We start from the raw sequence: 17,728 nt of genomic DNA, 5'->3' as shown, positions 1-17,728 counted from the left end.
AAAATTAGAATTGACCAGGAAATTTCTTCTTTTTACCTTCTGAAACTTTTAAGATCTTTTCCAGACCAAATACAGTCAAGGCAATCGTTAAAAGAACTCCATAGCCAATCCCAATCCAGTGCAGATCCTCCAGTCGCAGAGAGCCACCAATTCGCTGAGTTTGGCGGTTAATTGGATCACTGAAGGAGATCAAACCAGCAGCTGCCATGTCATAGAAATGCATTTCAGCCCAATGCTGGAAAAGACCCGTGGCTCTGGCATCCAAAGTAAGTCTGCTGATGGGCTCTTCGAACCAAGAGTTGTTCGGAAGCTGGAAAGTCATGAGACTGAGAGCGCTAACGCAGGCGTCCATGGAGTAGAGAAAGACCTCCTGGGGAAAATACTTTTGCTGTGCGCTCAACAAGGTCCATTTGAGGCGGGAGGCGAAGTAGACATGGCTCATGTTCATGTTGTCCCTAAGACGATTGAGTTCGCTTGTACTGACGGCTAGCAGGGGCACAGAAAGGAACCTAGGCTGACTATCATCTGGGAGATCAGCGGCATCCAGAACAAGTGGTAGACGAACACGTTGCACATCCGCAAAGCTGCGAGGCTGAAAATGCTTGGGCGGATGTGTCAGGAGAGTGCCCAGAGCCGCTTCATGGATAGAGCTGAGATTAAGGCCCAGAAATCCGAGCAGCAGATAGATCCAGTTACTGTAGACACTGGTCTGTAAGTGCTGGCCAAAGGATTGCCCCAGGAGTCCTCGTAATGCGACATCGTTGAGTAGAAAATCCACCAGATTCGTGTCCTGTCCGCTGAGATGCCTGTGCAAGCTGAGCAACCAGCCAAAGCAACAGACAATGACCAGAGCAATGAGTATGTGCTGGGGATTGCATAGGATGAGGTAGATGTCCCGAATGGGAATAGGCTGAGCAAGAGGAATCATTAGACAGATGTGACTCAACTCGAATGGATAACTAATATGTGGCAGCTGTTCCGGGCTGAGAAGGGAAACCAGGCCAGCGGGCACATCGACATGGAGCTCTTCAACCATCGTCATCAATTCTCGTGAATGCAGAATCTGACCTTTTTTGACCTGCTCCGGATACTGCAATGTGGCATTCAACTTCCAGGCCAAGGTTCGCATAAAGCGACCCACCGAACCAGCAAGCACCTGAGAGCCTGTACGCCAATCCGTGTAGATGATGGTACGTGGATGCTTCTGGTCCGGCAATACAATCAATGGCTTGCGATGCATATTGGGAAACTGTTCCACATAAAACGGTCTCTTCTCTGCCAAATGCTGCTCCACTTCAAACTCTGGATATGGTCTGTAACGGTAATAGAAGCGTCCCTCATCCTCTGCCAGCAGACCAATCACCTGCAGTATCCTAAGTCTATAGCATTGCCTCAGGAGCAACTGCAGCAGCCTATGAGATGTGGACTTGGATATCCCAGAGGCCACATAAAAGATGCTTCTCTCCCTGCGAATGCTTTGCAGCACTGTCGTCAGTTGCTCCTCCGGAACATCCATGCTTCGAAAGCAGACTAAATGAAGCACTCGCGAAAAATATACCGCAGTGGGCGTGGAATTGGTCAGGGATTGTAGCACCACTGGCACTGGAGGTTCCACAAGCAGCTGCTGGAGCCAGTTCTGCGGGCAAAGATCCTGACGTATTACAAGCATTGATGAACTTGATTCTCGCACCACTTGGTTGATAAGGTAATCAGCTGTGCATCCCAGTGGGATCCAACATAATAAAACCATGTATAGTGTCCACATGACCGCCGTCTACTAAATGAAGTTATCCAAAGTTACCCACAATTTTATAGAATCTTATTGCCGAGTCATTGCCAAAATGGGATAGGCCTAAAGTGGTTAACACCCCGAATAAGCTATAGAATCGAATAGTAATAGAAATATTTAACCAATACAAGGACACATTTCAAGATTCTTATCTTTTAATCAACTTGTAATCACATTAATATTTTAATATGCATATCTCAAAATATGTACTCTTTATTAGTAGTTTGTTTTAGTTACAGATTCATATATAGCACTTATTAATAGGTGTATGTTAGTGTTCGAGATGTTGTTTACAATTATTTGTCCGTTTCGCAAATAAATTTTACAATTGGGTATTAAAATAAATGTTTTGTAAATTGTATTTGTTTATATCTTATATCTAGTTAGATATATGCACGTGTGTATATGCTTTCTCTAGGTACATAAGTCATGTGAATGGTAAATCAAATTGCCAAAATAAAACAATAAATTTGTGCATTTGTTATAAATATATAGAGAGCGTAACGCATTGAAATAGGAGATTATAGATTATTCACAGATTCGAAAATAGAAACGAAGTACATCATGGAGATCGCTTATGTAACTAAAATACAATCAACTTACAACATAATATTAATAAATTTGCACTAAACGGAATGTACAATATTGAATACATAAACACCGCTCACAAAGATTCAGCTAGTAACAAAGGTAATTGACCAAATCATTAGCCATTATTGCGTGTATAACAAAATAAATACAAAAAACCAATATGAATAAAAGGGAAATAAATTAAATAACATTTCTCAGATTCGAGCCGGAATTACACATGTTCTTCTGTGGCGTTGAATGAGGCGTAACATTTGTTGCCACGCCATCCATCAACTGAAGCAGCCTCTGTCGAGTGCGCTTATCGCTAACACAAATGCATTGTATCAGATTCGTCAATTGCTTGGCAGAATAATCATCAGTTTGTCGTTGCTGTTCTATCCATTGCTCAAATTGTTCCGGCGAAAAATAATATGATTTGATAAATACATCCACGTAAGCACGATGCTGTGGATACTTCTGATTCGAGATTAGTTCAAGGAATGACATAAAGTTGGCAAAATCCAGCTGCATTAGAGCTCTTCCTCCAGCTGAACATTTCTTGACATTGGAAAAGCTAAAGAACAGAAGTTTCAATACTGTTATTTGTATTTATATTGGTAGTATGTACACTCACCCTTCCACCAACAAATGTGTGGCCACATGTGCCATTGAGTTCCACACATTTTTGCTAGGTAGAGGCACCTCTTTGGATATTTCCTCCAGGCACATGGCAAAGTTTTGTATATTCTGTAAATCAGATTGTGTCGTTTTTCAGATTTTAAAAACATTCTTGCTTATCAACACTTACGCGATTCAGAACATCACTGTAACTGCTATGCTGGTGTGTTACATGATTCACATCCCATTTGACCTTTGCCATTTGTGCTAGAATGGCCGTCAGATCGATGACGCGCGACGTGACACAGGTGTAAACTGGTTTGGCCAGATCAGTCATAAAATCGCCATATTCTAGATAATTACTTAAAATTGGACGCTCAGCAGCGGGTAAAAGGTGGTTTAAATAGTTCTGTAGTACATGGAATTGCTGGAGCATGCTACGTCCCGCCTCAACGGCCACAATGCGCTGTGGAAGACCGTACAGTGTGTCCGGATTAGCTAGCTCATTGTTGATCTGTAAATTACATGCATTTTAGCTGTAAACAATTTTTAATTAAGTTCAAAAGTTACCAGAGATGAAAAGTTGAGCGGCCAAGCCTTAACATGAGTGAGCACATTGGATTCCACACCCCGGAGGCGTTCCTCTAGACGCGGTGTATAGAGATTATCCGTGGCCACTATCTAAAAATGAAACAAATAACAATAAAATACAGATTCTACTTTATCATCATATCTTAGCACTTACTGCATCCTTGCCAAATATTTCGTGCACTGCGTACGCATAAAAGTCGAGCAGCTCCAGCATACAAGATACTATCTTGGGCGAGATGCAGTGCATCAGCTTGCACATTTGCAGATAGCGTCCAATGCAGCGTAAAACATTTAATGCTGTGTTGTTCACTAGCAGTTGACTGCTAAAATAATACATAGATATATTTTTAACATCTTTGTAGTATACATTGACTACTTACTTGCTGGCGTCATCAGCGAACTCCTTGCTCTGTAGACTCTTTTGCTCATCATCGCTTTCTTCGCTGAAATAGCAAGAGGCCTCATCCACAATGCCCGATAGAATGTCCTCCTCTAGCATTGCTGCATCAAGGCCACCATCAAATGGTGAACTCTTCTCCGAGAATCTTAAGAAGTAGCCATAGGAACCATAAATGGAACTGCCGCCACCGTCCTGGGAGTGCACTGAGACCAGCTCGTCACAATTATTGTTGCTCATGGGTGAGTTATTGGTGGAGGCCATAAGCGCTGTTGTTGGAGATTTGTGGCGTCTCAGCGTATGCCTCACGGAGCGGAATTCCTGTTGAATTTATAAATTTGTTTATTTATAAATTGTTAAATATACATTCATAACTTACCGGCAGCTGCAGTATGTGCACAAATGAGTCCAGTGGCGTCCAGGACTCGTTATCCAAAAACAAACAAATCTCTTCAACACAACAAATGTGGTAGCGTTTAAAGAACTCCTCGCTCTGCTGCTGCATAGCCGCAATTAGCTTCTCCGACTGCTCACCGCAAAATTCAATGCCCACCTTTTTCAGGCGCTGCACTATGGACAGCACTTGAATGAACTGATCGTATTTCAGAGTCTTCAATTTGGCGCTCTGCAGAAACAGGCATACTTTGTTCAGTATATCGTTCCAGATGCGTGACTGTCCCTTCTTCAGCTTTTGCTGTATGTAAAGATCTTGAGAATCGCTATCCGTCTCTTCCTGCTGTGCATATAACTTATAGTTGTTGTGCCATATGACTACCTGATAGTAGGAGGCCAGTATAGTCCAGAAAGTCTTGCACAAACTGATCAGACATGGAATAAGCTTGTCCGTATTGAGTTGCTCGCATATTTGTTCATACAGTAGCTTCGGTTGCTCCTCCGCAGTGGGCTCACTGTAACCGCGGACTACAGCATTCACCGTCGAGTGTACGGCAGAAATGTAGTTCATATGCAACTGATCCATTGCAATAAGTGACTTATTGGCCAGCTTGTAGGCCTCCTGTAGCTTGGCGTATTTACGCACATCAAATTTCAGAACCATTTCATTGAGCACGGTGTCCAGCTGATACTCCATCAACAGCATTGTCTCCTGCAGCTTTTTGTGCAGCGATTGGACACAATTATATTGCATAAAGTCGGCCACAGAACTCTGACATTGCAGGAGCAGCGCAATAGCTGCTGAATAGTTGTGCTCTGCCAACAGCTTCTGCAGCTCCTCGTCCGTGGTGCGCTGTCGGAAAGAAATATGTTGAGGAATCGCAGCAAAGTTTACAGAAATTATAAAATAAAAACTACCAAGTAACAAATATTTTCCAATTGCTCATTTAAATTAATATTTTAAAATTTAAAAGAAACTAACCGTTTCATTTTTAGTACCGGATCTGAGACCGTAACCGAAATTGATTCTCTGTCCAGAACCGAATACCGTAACGCTTATACCGGTACGGTTAAAGAGTTGACCAACTTTAAACTGCCATAACTTGATCAAAACTGAACCGATTTTCAAGCAGAATGTCATTTTGATCGTGATTTGGCATCTAAATTTATTCTGCATTTAAATTTGTATCATGTAGAAAATTTAATATTTTTTCGATACTAAGCCATCTATCATCCAATTTTCCATACATACCCCTTGACATTTTTTCAAAAACTTTGATCTTTCATAACTTCATCAAAAACAAACCGATTTTCAAGCGGAATGTCATTTTGATCCTGATTTAGCCTCTAAATTGATTCTGCATTTAAATTTTTATCATCTAGAAAATTTGATATTTTTTCGATATTAAGCCATCTATCATCCAATTTTCCATACATACCCCTTGACATTTTTACAAAAACTTTGATCTCTCATAACTTTATCAAAACTTAACCGATTTTCAAGCGGAATGTCATTTTTAACATGGTTTGGCATCGAAATTTATTCTGCATTTAAATTTGTATCATCTAAAAAATTTAATATTTTTTCGATACTAAGCCATCTATCATCCAATTTTCCATACATACCCCTTGACATTTTTTCAAAAACTTTGATCTCTCATAAATTTATCAAAACTTAACCGATTTTCAAACGGATTGTCATTTTTAACATGGTTTGGCATCTTAATTCATTCTGCATTTAAGTTTTGTTCATTTAGAAAATTTAATTATTTTGACCAAGATTGGATATCGATGTTCATTAGCACTTACCAATTTCTTGATAGCGACCAGTGTTTGCAGCACTTCCTTGAGCACCTCCCGCTTGCGATAGCTGGCCAAGATCTCCAAGCTGGTCGTTGTTAGATTTGTGCGTGCATAGTTTAGATATGAGCGTGCCTTTTGACAAGTCCAAAGAGATTCCTCCAGCTTCTTTTGCGTTTCATTGATGGCCTGGAACTCGCTGCTGCATGCATTGCGCTGCTCCAATATGTTTTGCAGCACCTGCTTGGTCAGCACCTTCTGTTGCACGCGTAGTTGAGCGATAGTCTCTTCAATCAGCTGGTTATCAATGCCAGCGCTGAGAACTTTCTGTGTCAATGATTAACAATACGAGTTATACGGAATTTTCATGTTTCGCCCCTCTGCGTTGCTTACTTTGAGCTCGTACAGTTCCAGATTGCTATCAGCATCGTAGTAGCAATCTTCAATGCTCTCCAGTATTTCCTGATCTGATTTTTGTGCGCTCGCTGCACCATCTGTGACGTCATCCGCCTCTGCACTACTCGCTCCTGGAGACGCCGCTGCCGTTGTTGTTGTGGAGGGCAAGGCGTCCGTTGTGACCGTCTGTATGAAATAATCGGAAAATCCCATTGCTGGAATTTTCATTTGTCGGTTCGTCTATGAGGCGAAAGTTGTTGTTACTCGCAGAACCTTAAGAGGGTATCTATAGCGGTCACCTGTTTGTGCAGCATGTCCATGAACCTTGTCTTAAACTCATCCATTTTGGCCTTGGAGTTCTGCATTTTGCATCCATGAAAACCAACAAAAAATTACGCGAAACAAACTTCGCTTCTCCCCTACTACTAAACAATGGCCTTATCGATATCGAAACTATCGACACGACTAGCCAATCGATACTTTCGTTCAAGTTTTGTTTCCAATCGAGTACTTACCAGGGCTCATAAATATAATTACTTTTCAAAGGAATATTGAAATCAAATTAATCAAATCAAAACATAATTAATTACAAATTCAATACATATATTTTTTTTAAATTAAGTGTTTGTAATTTTGGTTAAAAAATAAACAATAATCACTTAATTTAAATGGCATTGGTGTGGATTCCCCTACAACTGAATAATATACTTAGATAATTTCCTTATCACTACATATTAATCTGGAATTTCCACTTCTGCTAAATATTTTTCTTGGGATTTTGTTTTTTATTTGAAATTTTGGAGCTTCACGTTGCTTTAAAACGTTAAATTATTTTAAAACCAGTGCAGATAAATTTCAATTAACTACATATTACTTATTTAATAATACTATAAATGGAAAATTCAAGTAAATTAAATTATTTTGTATTATAGTTAAGGCTTTCTTCATTAAATAATTAATACATTTTTTCCAACTCTTGCTTACAGTTATTTTATTCAAATAATACTTATATCACTAAAATCTCATCTATCACAGCAAGTTCATGACGAACCTCCCACCGATATTCTCCCATCACAGTAATTATGTCACCAGCTAAAAGGAGCCTCGGTTGCCGAACCACGGAATTGTTTACTTCGAGAATTTCCTGACGCCCAGCACACGGAAAAATCTCCACAAAGCTCAGTTTTTCGTCTGCCATAATACCACGAACCAGAAACCAACAGCACGATTTCCATCTAATTGTTTGAAGTCCTGGAACAATATACCGCATCCAATGTTCATCACAGTTAAAGAGGGACCATCGCAATCCAATAACTGGGTAAGCAGTCGAGTCCATAGAGTAATCACTCCATATACCCGATGACCGACTGGATACCGATTGACAAGTATTACTGTCATTTGATGGCGATGAACACGTAGACATATCAAATTCCGACATCGACTCTTCAGAGTGTTCCAAGTCTTTCGGAGATGAATGCGATCTATTAAGATCCGAGGAGATTGACTGCAACATTATTGACGGCGGTATGTTCAAGACTAATAAACTGTAGCACTGATGCTTGGCTTTTATATTTCCTTCTAATTATAGGATTACCAAGAAATTAGATTATTCCCATAGATTCATTTTGTATTTGAACATTGTAAGTATTTAATCGCAACACAGAACAAAGGAATTTTTTTTTGAAAAAATTCAAAGAAATCAAAAACAATTTCGCAGTTGTAAGATGTTATTTGGGAAAAAATTCTCATATGTTTTTTGTAAGCTTATCTTCCAAAAGCATTTTAATTTCATACATTTCGGTACTTTACATATGTATTTTAATATTATCAAAATGTCATAATCAAATAATATAAATAGATTAACACCATCAAGTTATCTCAAATGTATTTTTAGTTCATAAAGAATGAAACGCAAACTAATATTATCAGTCAAACTTTAAAGTCAATGGAATAGTTATAGTCAATTTCTCAGAATCTCTTGACCTTATTATACAACACAATAACGCATTAAGCACTGCCGCGCCTTCCATTTATTCCCACTGTTGCGATAGATTAGATGGAGATTATAGGCAACCTCGTGCTGTAGTCCAAGAATCTCATCATGTTCTTTTATCAGCGGATGCTGTACGGCCAAAGCCCGTTCGTAGTATTCCGTAGCGAGGTGCAAAATGTTTGCTTGATGATAGATACGTCCAATGTTATAAAAGATCTCCTGCTGAGCAGCACAAGATGAGGGAACATCGTTATCACTGCCTTTTCTACCGCCCGAACGTAATTCCGCGTACCGTTGAGCAAATGCGACGGACTGAGCGACAGCTGCCGATTTGCGGAGCACTTTCTTTTGGAGCGCCAGCTGATTGAAGACTACGGCTATGGAGAGAGCGACCAATGGATGAGGATGCTCCCGCAGTATGGGCACATATACGCTTAGTGCATACTTGTACGAACTGCAGTTGAGATGATAATGGCCCAAAAAGACGCGCATTTCCTGCGTCACTGACGGCTGTCGCTGCAGCAGGCGTCGCATGTACCGGAAGTAGCGCACGTCATCCCCCTGCTGAATTATTAGCGACAGCAGATTCCACAGACTAACATTCTCCGGCTGCTTGACAATCAGCTCACGCAGATATGAGAAGGCAACAGCGCAGTCGCGATTGAAGAAACAGGCTAGTATCATAATGCGCTCGATCTCGTTGTGGTAATATATAAACCGCTTTGTGGTAACCATGGCGAAGCAAATACGCTCAATGGCACTGTACTTGCCATGCGCATATGCGGTGCGAACCAGTTCGAGGAACAGATCGTATTCGTTCTTGATCGTCAGATCAGAGCTCTCGGCATTGGCAGCTTTCGATGTGTCCTGTCAAGGAAGAATGAAAAAAAAAACAGAAATATTAAAAGAATCTAAAATAAGTATAACAAGGAAGGTAACAGATATTACGATATTCAACTAAGAATAAAATTCAAAATACAAACATTAGAAAAATGAAAAAAGAAAAACCTTTAAAGTAAAAAAGTTAGAGACATCTATTTTATTAATCTATCTAAAGGATTTTTTTTAGCTGGTTCTATTTTAAGTGTGTGTATTTCTGAAATAACTTAAAAATTAAACAGTAGTGGGAAAAAAATCAATAGTATTAAAATATTAATTTTTTAACGGATTTTTCATTGCCTTCCCATTTTTTAATGCTTTTTTTTATTTCCTAATCATATAAATATTTATAATTTAGGGTTTCTAATTGTTATTTCATCCTTTCTAGTTTTGGTATCCTGATATTGGCTTAAAAATTTCGTAATTTCGAGTATTATATGTTGTAATTCTTATAGGAAATCGTTTTATTTTAGAAGGAAATTCATTTGAAATGATCGTAAGTATGTGTTAAACAACCTGTGGCTCCTGTTGGGCTGTTCCTGTGACAAGTGCGGCTAAGCTACGCATTTGCATGATGGCCTTGAGGCCCTCGGAGTTGTAGGCGCTGCCTCCGTTGGCTGCTGCCATCATCTCCTCGCGGTTCTTGAGCTTGATTGAGTGTCGGCTGAGCAGCACATAGCCAATATCGATAAACTCCTCGATGCGACCAATCTGCTGCAGCATCACGCATCGCTCGTAGAGAAGACGGGCATGCAACGGTTGTCCCTCCTGCTCTCCGGATTGTTCCAGCGCCTTGACCGCCTCCTCCTGTCTGCCCAGTTGCTTGAGCAATGCTGACAGCGTAAATTTCGCCTCATAGCAGTACGGCGCAAGCTGAACCACACGGGCATAGCTTTGTATGGCCTCATTGGTGCGATTGATCTGACGCAGACACTCCGCTTGGCGCAGCCAAACAAACGCCGGACAGTCAAAGGAGTCGCCGTCGGTGATGGGTTGCATCAGGGCAATGGCCTCGGCATACTTGTGCTCCTGCATCAGGGCCTCGGTGATGTCCATGTACAACTCGACACGATCCACAGTGGGTGGTATGTGCTCCTGCACATTCTGCACCAGATATCCCAGCAAGTGGTGGGCGTGCATGTGGATGAGGCTAACGCAGAGCTTGGCGCGCAGTTCGGGTAAAAAGTCATCGGGTATGTGACAGAAGTAGATCAGCTCCAGGCTCTCCATCTCGTCCTGCTCCGTTTCCAGGTCCAATTTGGTGCGCTCTCGCAGACAGCGCAGAACCTTGACATACAGTTTGTTCAGTATGAGCAACTCCATATAGATGTTGAGGTCTTCGAGTGTGAATCTTGCCCCGCACACTTTATATGCTCCCTCCATGGCCTCCAAGGCAAGTGTGTGCTTCTCCAGCACATGAAAGTAACGTGCTACATTTTTGGCTGTGCTGAGACATAAATTCCACTCGCCTGGCGGCATCAACGGCAGCATCTTTAAATACGTAAACATTGCCGCGTTTGTCTCCCCCATCCGCTCCAGCAACTGTGCCTTGCGCAAGCGCAGCAAGTAATCCTTGTGTATCACCTTGATGGCCTTCGTGTAGCAGATGCGGGCACGTGCCAGATGCCCTTGCTGCACTAGTAAATCCGAGATGCGTATCCACATGTCACGATCCTGCGGATTCAGATGCGCTGCTATTGTGGAGAAGTGCAGAAACTTGACCTCATCGCGATTCTCATAGATCTCGGCCAACGTATAAAATGGCTCACTGGCCAGCGGATTCTGCCGTATGATCTCCATGCATATGCGCTCAGCTGTCTCGTAGCGTCCATAGGCAAACGACAGATTCGCCTCGCCCATGAGACCCAACAGAGCGGCGCTTAGCTGACTGCGTCGTCCCAAACTTCCTCCTCCTCCTCCGCCTCCACCAGCTGCCGGTCGGCCACTTGCGGGTTCCGCCTTTGTTTGCCTGGATCGCTTAGCAGCTGCTGCAGCGCTAGTGGAAGCCTCAGATTCGTTCACATCGTTGCTAGTTCCCACTGCGTTCGTTTCCTCCTCCTCCTCATCACCCTCATCTTCCTCATCACCGGGTTCGAGTTTGGTGCAGAAATCGGGAAACTCCAGGCACTGCACGCCTTGTACATAGCGTCTAATCAACGCACCCTCCTCCTCAGCGGATTGGGCAGCGTCTAAAGTTACGGACGCATCTCCATTGTCGCAATCTTCAATGATTTCCACAATTCGCAGCGGTTCTGTCTCTTGAAACTGCGCCAATTCGTTCTCCGACACATCGTTGCTATCGATCTCTTCAATTAACACTTCATTTGAGTCATTACTTTGTGTTGTTTCTTGCGATTCGCTCATTATTGTTATTATTTTTATGTTATAAAAATATTCGTTTCATTAGCCCAGCTGTTTACTATCAACCACTGTTGCCGACTTAGCTATTTTATAGCTAGTTCTGGCTATTTTCAGCTCTGCTTTGTTATCGAATGTTCACAATCTCGAGTCACGATAGAAAGCATCGATATAATCAGAGTAGCTCGTTCGATACTTTGCTTATCGAAATTATAACGATAATTGGATTTAAAATTTCAAATGTTTTATTTAAATAAAAATAAACAAGGTTTTATTAGCACCTAGAAATCATCATTTACGTGTAAATATACTTAAATGTAAACAATTTCTTACAACTAAAATATCACATATGAGAATAAACTAATCTTAGTAGGTCTGCTTCACAGTGGTACTATGGTTGTAAATGTGCAATTTATACAAGTAGACGTGCATACACTTCTGTATGCTGATGACAAGCGGCTCAAATGGATGACAAATGAAGGCACACAGCTCCCTTGGACCACTATCATGGGCACGTCGTGCCTTGGTGTTTAAACGAAACTTGATCAAGTTAGTTTCGCGATCACGGAATACTATGGGCTCCGTGGAACTGGCTTTTGGACGTTCCAGGGGAGAGACAAGCCGATCATCGTAATAAAATACGTTGTAGTTAAGATATGGTGATGTTGAAAAGCTCTGTGTGCTGACGGGTACACTGGGATTAAACCGGAGAGCTGCCTGACGCATAAAGTGTGTCGACTTGTTGGGACTTAAGCAATTCTGTCGAATAAAATGATGTGTGGGCGATGAGGGGGCATCCCCCGTCTGCATTGATCGCACATTGCACATTTTATCGTAGAATTGTACTACTATTTCCAGCAGGTCCACAGAATCGTCGTGGTAGACACCAATAACATCTTCGTTGGACATACGATAAAATACATAGAGACGTCGTGGTGGTTCCGGTTCCCCAGTCGTCAGCATGGGCGTCACATCTGTGTCCTTTGGTCGTTGCTCGTACCGCAACAAAATCAGATCACTGTCAACTAGTTGCATTTTTTCAATGATCATGTTTTCAATCTGTAAACATTGAAAATCAGTGTTAAGTGTTAAAATAATCTGGAAGATTAAGCCGTCGGCACTTACAAAATCAAAATTCTTGTAAAAATCCTGATATTTCTGGCCATCCTGCTGTATCTGGCGGTATAAGAAGCTCAGCACTCGCTGCTTAATGTGGGTAATGGGCAAAAGAGTGTTGACATCTAACATGGCTGATAGAGAGGACGCCTGGAAGGCACAGTCGCGAGGTCTAGGCCCTACTTCGTGCTCGTGCTTGATCAGACGACCATTAACCAACTCGTATATGTAAATTGTTTGGCGCAGTCGGGACAAAATTGCTATTGTATTGCCATATATTGAGATGCCGTGATTATGCGACAAGCAGATGGCATCTTGAGGCAACTGAACTTCATCAGTAACAATGCCCTGTTGCAAGTCCACCACAAAGAATATATACGAGAAGGGATCGAGTTTATCGAACAGGTCCGGATAACGCTCGTAGTCAGTGATGGGCAAGTTGCAGCCATTGAGTATACACATTCCTGCTAACAGCACATAGCGTCCATCCTCCAGAAAAACACTGAACTCCCGATGCAGATAATAACGTGCCGAGTCACCTTGGCATAGACGCAGCACATATTTAGTCTCAAAGAGCCGTTCAAATATCTTGGATTTTAGGAGATTATCATCTACGCCTTTATAGTTCTCCGCATCGCCTACGTCGGCCTCATTTAGCAAATCTCCAACGTGGTTAGAGCCGATTCCCTTGTACGTGTACACTGAGAACAAATAGACAAGAGTTTTAATTGATAATGTAACCATTTAAGTGCGATGACAATCGCTCCTACCAATACATGAGCGCTGATCCCGAGAGAAAGCCAACAACTTGCTGCCATCCGGTGTAAATTTGCGCAGGTAGACAGGTGGAATTAATATTCCAATCGTCAGACATGGAGTGATCGCCTTGTAGAACTGTCGCTCATATGACAATGGAGCACTTTGGCTAAGCTTATGGCAGCGTGTATAGCCTGATTCTCTGTTTTGCAGCATATGCACAAGATTTTGCGATTTCATTCGCTGGTCTAATGCAAGTTTTTCCAAAACCATAATAAAAATGAAAATAATGCAACAAAACGTAAATAAAGCACTAATTCGATAAAATATATCGATAAGCACATACTAGTGTGACCAGTGTTGAACAACAAACGCTAAGCGCCGAAAGTGTAAAACTATCGATATCATCAATACAATTTCAATTTGGCAACAATTTTAAAATAAAATGAAATAAAATAAAATCAAAATTGTCATTAGGCGAAGCTTCTATTAAATCAATAACTGCGTGACACTATCGATAGTGAAATAATAAAAACAATATATTCGATATGTCAAACACGCCATCGATAGATATGCGGATCTACTCAACACTTGAAATTGTCGGCGATCGGCGCCATTATTATTAGTGAATGCCAGCTGACTGACGACTTTAACGGTACTTTGAAAACAGCTAACTTTTTATTTGTATTTTTCTCGTGAAATTTGTTTTGTCTTTGCGCCAAAAGTGTTATTCATACACAATTGCGTTGCGCTTAAACTGTATTTAAAATGAACGTGAACAAATTGTCACATGAATTGGAATCGGTAACGGGGATATATTTAATAATGATTACAAGAGTTTATGATAAGGATGTATATTTTAGATAAACCTGCAATTGTCGACAATTGCCAACATGGTGACTCGCTGGACGGACCAAGTTGGAAAACTAAAGGAAGATGTTCATTTCAGCAATGAAGACGACGATAACTCGAGCTTTGAGGATGAGGAGGAGACTCAGCAGGAAAAGTAAATGATCACTAAATAATTACACTTAAATGAAAACACGTCTGATTTGCAGATTTGGTAAAATTATGCGCTCCCTGCCGCATTATGAGCCAAAGCAGCCGTTGCTGCAAGCCTTGGAGGTGAATTTCACAAACGAAAGTCTAAGTACAAAGGATGACACCTTTGGCACATATCTGCAAACGGAATGTCTGAACTATGATAATGTTTGCTCGGTGCTTAGCACACTGCTGAGTATCGAGGATGTGTCCACTATGCAACTGTATGCTCAGTTAATGCAGCCGAATGTCACACTCAAGAAAGTTAGCAAATTCAGTTATAGCTTTACGCTGCTGGGCGAAAGACAATTCAATCCGGAAGATGTGGTGATGCCACAATTGGATGAAGTTGTGCTCGTACCCACGGCCAGTTTATTGGCCTCTCCACTGCCGGAGCATCGTATTCTGGCGCTGCTGCCGCACAAACATGAGAATCTGCGTAAAAAGGATCCCATGCGACGTTTTGTTGCCTTCATTGTGCAGGTGACTCGCCAGAGCATCCAACTCCAATTCAGGCGTAACAATTTCCCTGGCGACACAGCTCTAGCACAGCGATTCTATGTCATCTTGCGATCTCGTCGTACACCATTTCGATATATGTATCGGGCAATGCAACTGCTGCAGGAAAGTCCACAGCTGCGTCGCTATTTGTTTCCTACCAAGAGCTCGCTGACAGTGTCCTCCGGTGCCACAAACTTGCCCAATTTGGCGCTGTTAAATGCTAGCATTGCGTCCAACATGGAACAGCTGCAGGCAGTCAAGAATATCGTCAATGGGCCCAACATTCAGGCTCCCTACATAGTCTTTGGACCACCAGGTGAGCTGAAAGATACACAAAATATGACATTATAGTGAACATTTCTGTTTGCAGGCACTGGCAAGACCACGACCATTGTCGAGGCCATTCTACAGCTGCGGCTTCGTCAGCCACGAAGTCGCATTCTTGTAACCGCCGGTTCGAACTCGGCCTGCGACACAATTGCCTTGAAAATATGCGAGTATTTTGCTGGCAATAAACGTCTGCAGACCATCTTGGCAGATCGGGCCCAGGAGTCGCGCCTGGTCACTCTGGATGTGGAGCAGGATCATCAGATAATACGCCTCTTTTCACGCTCCATATTCGCCAAGGGATTGAGTGCGGTGCATCCCCTACTGCTTCAGCATTCCAATTGTGCCAAGCGTGTGTTTGATTTTATGTCTGTCAACACATTACGTCAATATGGAATTATTGTCGCTACTCTGTGCACTGTTGGCCGTCTGGTCACAACTAATTTGGGCAAATTTAATTTCTTCACACACGTTTTCATCGATGAGGCTGGCGCTTCCATGGAGCCAGAGACTCTTATTGGTATCATGGGCATAAAGCAACAGGATACATGCCATGTAATACTCTCGGGTGATCATAAGCAACTAAGCGCCGTCATTACCAGCAATCGAGCTGCCCATTTGGGATTAAGACATTCGCTTATGGAGCGATTGCTACGCAGCGATTTTTATGCCCTCGATGACAACGGCAAATATGATCATACGTTGCAGACAAGACTCCGTCGCAACTACAGATCGCATCCGGAAATCGTGGGCTTGTTTAATAAGCTCTACTATAATGGTGAACTGATTCCGCAGGCTCCACCAGGCCAGGTCAATCTGGCTGCCAACTGGAAATTGCTGCCCAATCCAAAGTTTCCCATTGTATTCCAGGCCACACACGGTGAGACAAAGCGAGAATTTCATTCCACCAGCTCGTACAACGCGTTGGAGGTCCAGGTGGTCATATGGTATGTGAAGCAATTACTCAACAATGGGCTCGGAGGCGGCGTTCGTGTGACTCAGGAGGATATTGGGATCGTGGCACCCTATTTGGGACAGTGTAGGCTGGTCACTGAGATGTTGCGCCTTCAGGGTTACGTCAATGTGGAAGTGGGCAGCGTGGAGAAATATCAGGGACGCGAAAAGGCGATTATAATTGCTACGCTAGTGCGGTCCTTTGCCAGCATGGGCTTTATGCGAGATCCACGACGGATAAATGTGCTTCTATCGCGTGCCAAGTCGCTGATGATACTCATTGGTAACCCGGTGACACTGCGCCATCATCGTGACTTCAAGTTTATAATCAACCAGTGCAAACTTGAGGGCAACTATCTGTTTAAGAAAAAGGATGGAGCACGACGACCACAGTTCCTGATAGATTTCGATGATATTGAGGATGAAGACGAGTCCGAAGAAGAATTCATCCCTTGGTATGCCGATATGCCGGAAGACATTTGCATACCATTGCCCAGCATTCATTATCAGCTTAATACAGCAAGTAAGTGTTAATATCTTTCTTAACTGGTATCAACTAATAAGCCAACTTTTGAAATCTGTAGCATATGACAGCAGCACCTCTGGTGACAGTGAATCGTTTACAGATACCAGTAGTTCTTTAAGCTCATCCAAATTAAATACACAACTGCCCATAGAAATGGACAATCTATGGCTATGCAGTCCCAAAAAGATTACCATGCCCCTCTCTTGTGGTTCGGCATCCCTAATTACAAATCAAAAGCTGCTGCAGCTGCAGTAAGTTAAGAATCATTAATTCATATATTTACTTTATCTGTTTGAAATCTCGTTAGAATTTTTGCCAAAAGAGTTATAAGAAGATTTAAGCTCAAATTCATTTCAAGCTTACTAAAAGAAGTCTCAAGAGCTCAATTTGTACACGTTCGATATTTTTTCAATGAATGTTTCAATATCTGTTATATCAATTTTCTTTTATAATTATTTTTGTAACATTTCTATTATGTATTAATTTATGTCAAGATTAAAGTTGCTAGTTCAGCTTAATTCAAATATTTCCAATGGAAATTTGCCTTTTTTGCAACAATATGTATCAATCATAAATATTAGCGGTTGTTAGACAATCGTATAATTGATCCTTAGATATAAGAAAAACATGTAAGTACATTTCATAAGTCTGTCAAATGTCTTCAAACTGCTGTAAAAAAAGAGAGAAATTGAAATTTTTTAAATTTGAATACGTCATAATTTT

The 17,728-nt window shown here is 41.7% G+C and overlaps 5 protein-coding genes across 6 annotated transcripts; 1 reads left to right on the top strand and 4 right to left on the bottom strand.

Annotated features, from left to right (window-relative positions):
- Positions 1-4: 4 nt before the first annotated feature.
- On the bottom strand, positions 5-1,765 carry LOC117782851. The gene has a single exon (XM_034619910.1). It carries the CDS (start codon positions 1,763-1,765, stop codon positions 5-7), a length of 1,761 nt encoding a protein of 586 aa, XP_034475801.1.
- A 203-nt stretch (positions 1,766-1,968) lies between these two features.
- LOC117784974 (syndetin) lies at positions 1,969-6,988 on the bottom strand. Of its 2 annotated transcripts, none has more exons than XM_034622839.1 (10): positions 6,854-6,988; positions 6,552-6,794; positions 6,168-6,485; positions 4,345-5,211; positions 3,949-4,286; positions 3,723-3,891; positions 3,548-3,658; positions 3,168-3,491; positions 2,994-3,106; positions 1,969-2,933 (listed from the first exon to the last, which is right to left on the bottom strand). In XM_034622839.1, exons 1-10 carry the CDS (start codon positions 6,917-6,919, stop codon positions 2,561-2,563), a joined length of 2,922 nt encoding a protein of 973 aa, XP_034478730.1. In that variant the 5' UTR covers positions 6,920-6,988; the 3' UTR covers positions 1,969-2,560. The 2 variants fall into 2 exon arrangements, with proteins under 2 accessions (XP_034478730.1, XP_034478731.1); XM_034622840.1 differs by having other exon boundaries at positions 3,723-3,888.
- A 1,412-nt stretch (positions 6,989-8,400) lies between these two features.
- Positions 8,401-11,865, bottom strand: LOC117785380 (general transcription factor 3C polypeptide 3). Its single transcript, XM_034623348.1, has 2 exons — positions 9,943-11,865; positions 8,401-9,414 (listed from the first exon to the last, which is right to left on the bottom strand). The coding sequence occupies exons 1-2, from the start codon at positions 11,788-11,790 to the stop codon at positions 8,542-8,544; spliced, it is 2,721 nt and encodes a 906-aa protein (XP_034479239.1). The 5' UTR covers positions 11,791-11,865; the 3' UTR covers positions 8,401-8,541.
- A 193-nt stretch (positions 11,866-12,058) lies between these two features.
- Positions 12,059-13,963, bottom strand: LOC117783868 (DET1 homolog). Its single transcript, XM_034621425.1, has 3 exons — positions 13,671-13,963; positions 12,910-13,601; positions 12,059-12,843 (listed from the first exon to the last, which is right to left on the bottom strand). Exons 1-3 carry the CDS (start codon positions 13,927-13,929, stop codon positions 12,151-12,153), a joined length of 1,644 nt encoding a protein of 547 aa, XP_034477316.1. The 5' UTR covers positions 13,930-13,963; the 3' UTR covers positions 12,059-12,150.
- A 329-nt stretch (positions 13,964-14,292) lies between these two features.
- On the top strand, positions 14,293-17,721 carry LOC117783038 (putative helicase mov-10-B.2). The gene is made up of 6 exons (XM_034620196.1): positions 14,293-14,460; positions 14,520-14,662; positions 14,715-15,514; positions 15,569-17,002; positions 17,064-17,256; positions 17,313-17,721. Exons 1-6 carry the CDS (start codon positions 14,425-14,427, stop codon positions 17,455-17,457), a joined length of 2,751 nt encoding a protein of 916 aa, XP_034476087.1. The 5' UTR covers positions 14,293-14,424; the 3' UTR covers positions 17,458-17,721.
- Positions 17,722-17,728: the final 7 nt, after the last annotated feature.

The sequence above is a fragment of the Drosophila innubila genome, assembly GCF_004354385.1.
Source record: "Drosophila innubila isolate TH190305 chromosome 2R unlocalized genomic scaffold, UK_Dinn_1.0 1_C_2R, whole genome shotgun sequence".
Taxonomy (NCBI): Eukaryota; Metazoa; Arthropoda; class Insecta; order Diptera; family Drosophilidae; genus Drosophila; species Drosophila innubila.
The sequence above is the reverse complement of the archived record's forward strand: the minus strand, read 5'-3'. Positions and strand labels throughout refer to the sequence as shown.

What these genes read in the sequence shown, in the direction of transcription:
- LOC117782851 (XM_034619910.1), bottom strand. Translation starts at nt 1,765, where the DNA reads ATGTGGACACTATACATGGTTTTATTATGTTGGATCCCACTGGGATGC.
- LOC117784974 (XM_034622839.1), bottom strand. Translation starts at nt 6,919, where the DNA reads ATGCAGAACTCCAAGGCCAAAATGGATGAGTTTAAGACAAGGTTCATG. An exon ending in TGGACATGCTGCACAAACAG is followed by an intron (nt 6,795 to 6,853) that starts GTGACCGCTATA and finishes TTCGCCTCATAG; the next exon opens with ACGAACCGACAAATGAAAAT. An exon ending in TGGAACTGTACGAGCTCAAA is followed by an intron (nt 6,486 to 6,551) that starts GTAAGCAACGCA and finishes TCATTGACACAG; the next exon opens with AAAGTTCTCAGCGCTGGCAT.
- LOC117785380 (XM_034623348.1), bottom strand. Translation starts at nt 11,790, where the DNA reads ATGAGCGAATCGCAAGAAACAACACAAAGTAATGACTCAAATGAAGTG. An exon ending in CAGCCCAACAGGAGCCACAG is followed by an intron (nt 9,415 to 9,942) that starts GTTGTTTAACAC and finishes CTTCCTTGACAG; the next exon opens with GACACATCGAAAGCTGCCAA.
- LOC117783868 (XM_034621425.1), bottom strand. Translation starts at nt 13,929, where the DNA reads ATGGTTTTGGAAAAACTTGCATTAGACCAGCGAATGAAATCGCAAAAT. An exon ending in GGATCAGCGCTCATGTATTG is followed by an intron (nt 13,602 to 13,670) that starts GTAGGAGCGATT and finishes ATTTGTTCTCAG; the next exon opens with TGTACACGTACAAGGGAATC. An exon ending in TTTACAAGAATTTTGATTTT is followed by an intron (nt 12,844 to 12,909) that starts GTAAGTGCCGAC and finishes CAATGTTTACAG; the next exon opens with ATTGAAAACATGATCATTGA.
- LOC117783038 (XM_034620196.1), top strand. Translation starts at nt 14,425, where the DNA reads ATGAACGTGAACAAATTGTCACATGAATTGGAATCG. An exon ending in GAGGAGACTCAGCAGGAAAA is followed by an intron (nt 14,663 to 14,714) that starts GTAAATGATCAC and finishes TCTGATTTGCAG; the next exon opens with ATTTGGTAAAATTATGCGCT. An exon ending in CATAGTCTTTGGACCACCAG is followed by an intron (nt 15,515 to 15,568) that starts GTGAGCTGAAAG and finishes TTCTGTTTGCAG; the next exon opens with GCACTGGCAAGACCACGACC.